This window comes from Echinops telfairi, unplaced genomic scaffold, assembly GCF_000313985.2.
Source record: "Echinops telfairi isolate 266 unplaced genomic scaffold, ASM31398v2 ScPeMD7_70;HRSCAF=299, whole genome shotgun sequence".
Taxonomy (NCBI): domain Eukaryota; kingdom Metazoa; phylum Chordata; class Mammalia; order Afrosoricida; family Tenrecidae; genus Echinops; species Echinops telfairi.
Window position 1 is genome coordinate 9264186 of NW_022103968.1, and position 6702 is coordinate 9270887.

The following is a 6702-nucleotide window of genomic DNA, read 5'->3' on the forward strand; positions in this document are numbered from 1 at the left end:
CTCCATGACTGAGGAAAAGTCACTCGGTCAAACCCTTGAGTCAAAAAATACTGAAACTGATTGTGGTAATGATTGTACAACTCTTCTTAATGTGACAGAACTGCTGAATTGTAACTTATATGAATTATATGCCAATAAAACTTTTTTTGGGGAAAAAAAAAGACGATACTAATTTTAGGTGAATACCATATACAAACAAGCATGCAAACACTCGATGTCTATAAAACCGAGAACACAATTCCGACCATCTCAGTGGGAGAAAGCAGCCAGGGTCCATTGACATGAGCAGCTCAGCCAGCTGCGGTGATTACAGCCTGTGCTTCTGTGTACTCCAGATGCAACGTCACCGAGGCGGAGGCTGCTCTCAGCGAGCATTGCCAGCGTGCCAGTGAACTGAGATCTGAGGAACTAGGACCACGCATGTGCTGGGCAGGAACAGAAAGCGGTGAGATTCAGGGCAGAAGAACAGGCCCAACACCATCACCAAGAACTGTCCGGAGGTGAGAGGCTCCCAGGGTCAGAGGCCCAGCGACGTGCCAGGCAGAGCAAACGTCCCTCACCCTGGACAGGCTTCACGTGCTCTTGAATCTCACACTGAGGCACTCCCGCCGCCACGTCCCACACGATGATCTTCCCGTTGACATCAGCGGAGGCTAAGCGCAAGGAATAGGGTGAGCCAATGTTATGGTGGTAATTCTCCCTGGCCCACTTAACCTAGCAGCAAGAAGAAATTGGGTCAAGTAAATACTTGCACCAGATAAAAGCAAACATAATTTTCACAAAACAATGAGACCCTACGAACTACATTTGCATCATAAGAGAATTAATAAGAAAGAACAGGAAATGGTTTTCCATTGGAAAAGTCAGACATTTTTATTGTTTATGGTATACATTTAAAGTAAGGGTTGAAATGTTTTAAAACATCAATGAGAGTGGTACCTAGCTTTAATAATTTAAGAAATGCAGGTCAAAAATCATACAATTCTATGGAAATTCATTTTCCTACAATGTATTTATTCTATCCAAAGCAAGCCCACTGCTATAGAGTCAAATTAAAGCTTCTATCAACCCTACAGTAATAAGCAAAACTACTCCATAGGGTTTGCTGGGCTGTAAATCTTACCTCTGAGTTTCTGAGACTGAAAATCTTTATAGGAGCAGAAAGTCTCATCTTTCCCCCTAGGATCGTTGGTGACTTTGAACTAGTGATCTTGGAGTTGGCACCCCAATGAGTAACCCATCGCTCTACCAGGGCTCCATTACACCCGTTGTTACTAGGTGGCCTCAAGTCAGTTCCGACTAATAGCGAACCAATGTACAATCGAACGAAACACTGCCAGCTCCTGCTCCATGCTGTTACGTTTGAGCCCACTGTTGCGGCCACGGTGTCACTGGGGTTTTCTCTTTTTCACTGTGGTTCCACTTTACCAAGCATGATGTCCTTCTCCGGGGACTGCTCTCTCTCAATAACATGTTCAAAGTGCAGGAGATGAAGTCTCCCCATCCTGGCCTCTAAGGAGCATTCTGGCTGTACTTCTTCCAAGACAGACTTGTTTATTCTTTTGGCAGTCCATGGTACTTTTCGATATTCTTTACCAGCATCATAATTCAAATGCATCAATTCTTCTCGTCTTCCTTGATGTCCAATTTTCACAAGAATTCAAAAAATTGAAAATACCATGGCTTTGGCTAGGCCCACATTACTCAAATTAACCTCTTTGCTCTTCAGTACTTTAAAGAGGTTTTGCGCAGATTTACCCAATGTAATATATCCTTTGATCTCCTGACTGCTGCTTCCATGAGCATTGATTGTGCATCCAAGGAAAATAAAATCCTTGACAACTTCAGGCTTTTCTGTTTATCATGTTACCTACTGGTCCAGTTGTGAGAATTTCGGTTTGCGTTCAGTTGTTACCCTGAAGGCTGCAATCTTTGATCTTATCAGCAAATGCTTCAGTCCTCCTCAAGTGGTCCAAGTCCTCTTCACTTTCAGCAGTTTTCCATGTGCATTTTGCAGGTTGGTAACAAGTCTTCCTCCAATCCTGATGCCACATTCTTCTTGAGTCCAGCTTCTCTGATGATTTGCTCAGCATACAAGATGAATAAGGGTGGTGAAAGGATACACACCTTCCTGATTTTAACCCATGCAATATTCCCTTGTTCTGTTCAAAACCATCTGCTGTTTATTCCCTTGATCTGCCTCTTGGTCTACAAGTAGGTTGTACATGAGCACAATCAAACATAATGGAATTCCCATTCTTTTCAACGCTATCCATCGCATGATTTACATCCTAGCGAATGTCTCTGAACAGTGAAAAAAACATAAGTAAACATTTTTCTGGTATTCTGTCGGCAGCCAAGATCCATCTGATATCAGCAATGATATCCTTGTTATCTACCACCTCCTTTGAATCCTCTTGAATTTCTGGCAGCTCCTGGTCAATGTTCTATTGCAACCATTGCTGAATGATTTTCATAAAAAATTTTCTTGTATATTTGATACTGTTGATAATTTGTCAACAGTATCTGTTGGCTGACCTTTCTTTGGAGTAGATATGGATCTTTTCCAATAGGTTGCTCAGGTACTTGTCTTACAAACTTCTTAGCATAGGTGGGTAAGTGATTCCAGTGCTTCACTGAAGCATTTCGATTCGTGTTCCACCAATTTCTGGCGCCTTTAGTGCAGCTTGAACATTTTCCTTCAGTATCACTGATTCTTGACCATATGTTCCTTCTTGAAATGTAGACTAATTATTTTTGGTACAGGTGACCCTATATATGCTTTCCATCTGCTTTTGATACTTCCTGCATCATTCACTATTTTGCCCACAGAATCCTTTAACATTGCAACTCAAGGCATGATTTTTTCCTTTAGTTTGCTTAGTTTAAGATATGCTGTGTGTTCATCTATTGCATTATAATACCCTTATTTTGTCTTCTTGAGTTGCTCTTTGAAATCTTCTATTCGGCTCTTTTATTTCATAATTTCTTCCATTTGCCATAGCTACTCTCTGATTAAGAGCAAGTTTGAGTCTCCTCTGACATCAACCTGAATCTTTTCATTCTTTCCTGTTTTGCTTTCTTCATGTATGATATTCTGGATGTCATCCCATAGGTCATTAGACCTTCAGTCATTGATGTTCATGAGTCAAATCTATTCTTGGGATGTTCTCGAAATTCAGGTGGGATATATCAAGGTTGTATTCTGGCTCTCATAAACTTGTTTTAATTTTCTCCAGAGGTGATGAAGCTAACTCTCTGAATCCTGAGGCCCCAGCCCCAGCCCCAGCCTGCCCTTCCCCCCAACAGCCTGGCCCTGCAGCTCTACTTCCAGTACCCCTTGTCTTTCAGTTTCGGTTTCCAAGTTCCTTGACCTCTGACCCTTGGGCCAGCCTGGCCACTGCACTCCTCAGACAAGTGTTACAAAGCTCTTTCGCCTACCCACAAGTACCCAGAGGAATCTTGCTCTGCCAGCAAACCTCCTGCCCCAAGATAATCGGCTCTCTCACCCCATAGGCCAGTTCCCATATCATCTTACACCAGTATGCTGGTTCGCGGTTCCAGCGTCTCACCAGTCTGGGCCGACAATGGTGCGATCACTCTCCTTTTGTCCTTCTGTGACCTGAGGCCCACAGCAGGTGTTATGTTATGCCTGTTTTCCCACAGCTTGTCCTACATGTCTCGCTATCTGAATGCATTGGTATGTTTGCTTTGTGGGCTTCCTCACCACACAAGTTACATGAGGCTTTTCTTCTGTGTCCTCAGCCCTCAGTCAGTGCTCAAAACCAATGGATGACTGAGTGGCACAGTAAATGGGACAATTAATCATTTCTAGCGGAGCACTTAGGGCTAAGCACTGGGCTGCTAGACACAAGATTTGTAGTTCAAACCTATCAGCCCCTCTATAGGAGGAACATGAAAGCTATCTGCCCCTTAAAGGTTCACAACCTCAGAAACCCTACCGAGCAGTTCTACTCTGTCCTCTGTTGGGCTGCAATGAGCTGAAACTGACTCAAGGGCAATGGGCTTAGTTTTGGTTTCTCAGCTTTAAACATGGTTCAAGAAGTACCATTTTATAGTCAGCCCTGAGTCACACTGTGTCACAGGAAATGCTAGCCTGCCCCAAGTTGACCATGTTTGAAAGCTTTCCTGTATTTTACATACATACAACTTAATGAAACTCAAGTGGTATTTAAAACTGGAGAATAAAAAGTCTCCTGTACTAAGACTGTAAGTGGGTTTTCACTTACCTTGACAACATCAGCTTTATGCTTCTCCAAGACTTGAAGAGTCTGGGCAGTATTTGAATCAATCACTACTACGAGCGAATGACATCCATAAGCAATTAAACCTTGCCAGCCCCTAACAAAAGAGGAATATTAAAACTGAAGCATCCCTATCTCAGAAAAGCAACACCTAACTTCTCTTATCTAGACATCCTAGATAACCGAGAAATCAAATTAAAACCTGCCACCATTCATAAAATTATCTTAAGCCCAGCGACATTTTCCATGAACTCATTTAAATAAAAGGTCTACACTCATAAACTTTTATTGACATTCATTTTCCATTCCGTTAGAGGGGTTTTTGAGAAGTGTACTTATCTAGCCATGAGCCAACTACATAGAAACGAACGGAGCTGTGTGCTTGCCTTTGAGGGTACGGGCCTCAACTTATCCAACTTTGATGTCTTACCAAGCCACACCCCCAATCACCCAGTGGATTCTGATTCATAGGGACCCTAGAAGACAGAACCGAGTCGATGCATTGGGTTTCTGAGGCTGCAAATCGGGAAGCTGACAGCCGCCTCATTCTCTCATTTTCCTCCAGTGAAGCAGCTGCTGTGTTCTAATGACCACAATTTCAGTGAGCCAGCCAGTACTTAACCCACTGCACCACCAGGGCTCCTCTGACCCCTGAAGCATACACAAAGTACCTGACACCACATTGGATAAGTACCTGTTGCCACTTGCAAACATTTCCACTAGATAAAAAAGACAAATATGGGCCCAGCCCCAAGGGGGTTTCAATCCTCTTGGCAATAGTATCAAGTGCCACAATATTATCGTGTGTCTGATTATTAAAACAGGAGCCCTGGAGGTGGGGTGCTTGTGCACTGAGTTGTGAACCGCAAGATCAGCCATTTCAAAGCACCAGCCGCTCCCCAGGAGGAAAGGCCAGGCCTTCCACTCCTATGAAGAGTCATAGTCTCGGAAAGTCACAGGCCAAGTCTTACTCTGTGCTGCAGGGTTACTGTAAGGCACCCAGGTGGTGTAGTGGTAATGTGATGGGCAAGGCTGAAAACACCAGCTGCTCCTCAGGAGATAGGTAGGACTTGCTCTCCTGTAAAGAATGAACAGACTCAGAAACTCAGAGGTAATTCTACCCTGTCCTGTAGGGTCACGATGAGTCAGCATCGACTCAATGGCAGTGAGTTTGTTATTAAAATGTCTGAGTTGTAATGCGATTTTTACAGTGAAAAGATAAAACTTAAGAGACACGAACTGCTGAGGGTGGGCACGTCCTAGGAAGATCAGGGAGGGCAGGAACACACAGGTGAAAGGAAGGACAGGTGAGTGGCAGGTGGGCACAGGGCCTGGCCCATCTGAGTAAGAGTGAGAAACAAGGATGAGGCAGAGAGAATGGGGGAGAGGCTGTGAGGCCCGGGGTGGCGGGTGGAGGGAGAGATGCCTAGTGGTTGCAGGAGGTTTAGAGGGGACGAGATGGGTGGCAAGGAGCGGTCACGAGAACTGCCAAGAGAAACAAAACCTACTCATCACGACCTTATAGAACAGGGTAAAACTACCCCTGTGAGTTTCCGCTACCGGTAACTCTTTCGGGAGTGGAAAGCCCCGTCATTCTCCCTGGGAAAGGCTGGTGGTTTCGAACGGCTGACCTTGCAGTTAGCAGCCCAAGGCGTAACCACGACGCTTCCAGGGCTCCCAGAGAAGCAGAGGTGGGCCAAAGAGGCCAGATCTATCTGCACAAGGAAACGCTCCACGCAAGGGCATTGATTACTTTGAGCACAAGAGCTGCAGCACTGAAATCTCCACGGAGTGGGGGGGCACCATGCCTTGGCCGGGCCACACGCACCAAAGGGTGAAACCTCGCCTCCCTCCCCTCCGCTCCCCTCCCCAACTTCTGGCCGAGCCTGGGCGGCCTGGGGCCAGTCGCCCTCACCAGTCCACCGCCGCCTTGTTGTGGGCGTTGAGGGCCCCGGTGAGGGTGCGGGCCGACACCTTGAAATTCACGGTGTAGGGCAGCATCGCGGGAGGGGAGCCTGGCCCGAGGCGCCAGCTGGCAACCAGGAAGCAGCGGCCTCCGCGTTTCCGCCCGTAGCGGCGTCCGGATGGCACGGCGGGCCCTGCTGACAGGTTCCGCCGGAAGTAACGTTCCGTCCCCCACAGCCTCCGTCGCTTCCGTTTCCGGCACCTGGATTCCACTCCCCCCGTTTCCGTTGCTTTCAGGTTCCGCTGCGGCCCTCTTGGGTCCCGCCTGGGTTTTAGAGCGCAGGGATTGCACCACAGCGCGCAACTCTGGGCAGTTACTCGGGGGTAAAACGAGTTTCGGCCTCCAGACGCGGCTCTTCTCATCAGGTTGGACTGCCTGGGCCTCTGTGCCCTGCTGGAAATGGTCAAAGGAAGGCAGCCAACGCCCCGATACTTCTGCCACTGATCAGTTCACGTTGGGTACCTTTGTAGG

General features: G+C 46.6%; 1 protein-coding gene across 3 annotated transcripts in view; it reads right to left on the minus strand.

Moving 5' to 3' along the window:
• Positions 1-6315, minus strand: part of WDR11 (WD repeat domain 11) — a 45582-nt gene extending 39267 nt beyond the window's left edge. For all 3 annotated transcript variants that reach the window (XM_045291245.1, XM_004700893.2, XM_045291246.1), the window contains exons 1-3: positions 6181-6315; positions 4251-4362; positions 561-714 (exon numbers count right to left, since the gene is read on the minus strand). In XM_045291245.1, coding sequence (XP_045147180.1) covers positions 561-714; positions 4251-4362; positions 6181-6266 — 352 coding nt within the window. In that variant the 5' untranslated portion in view covers positions 6267-6315. The remainder of the gene's footprint in view (positions 1-560; positions 715-4250; positions 4363-6180) is intronic.
• Positions 6316-6702: the final 387 nt, after the last annotated feature.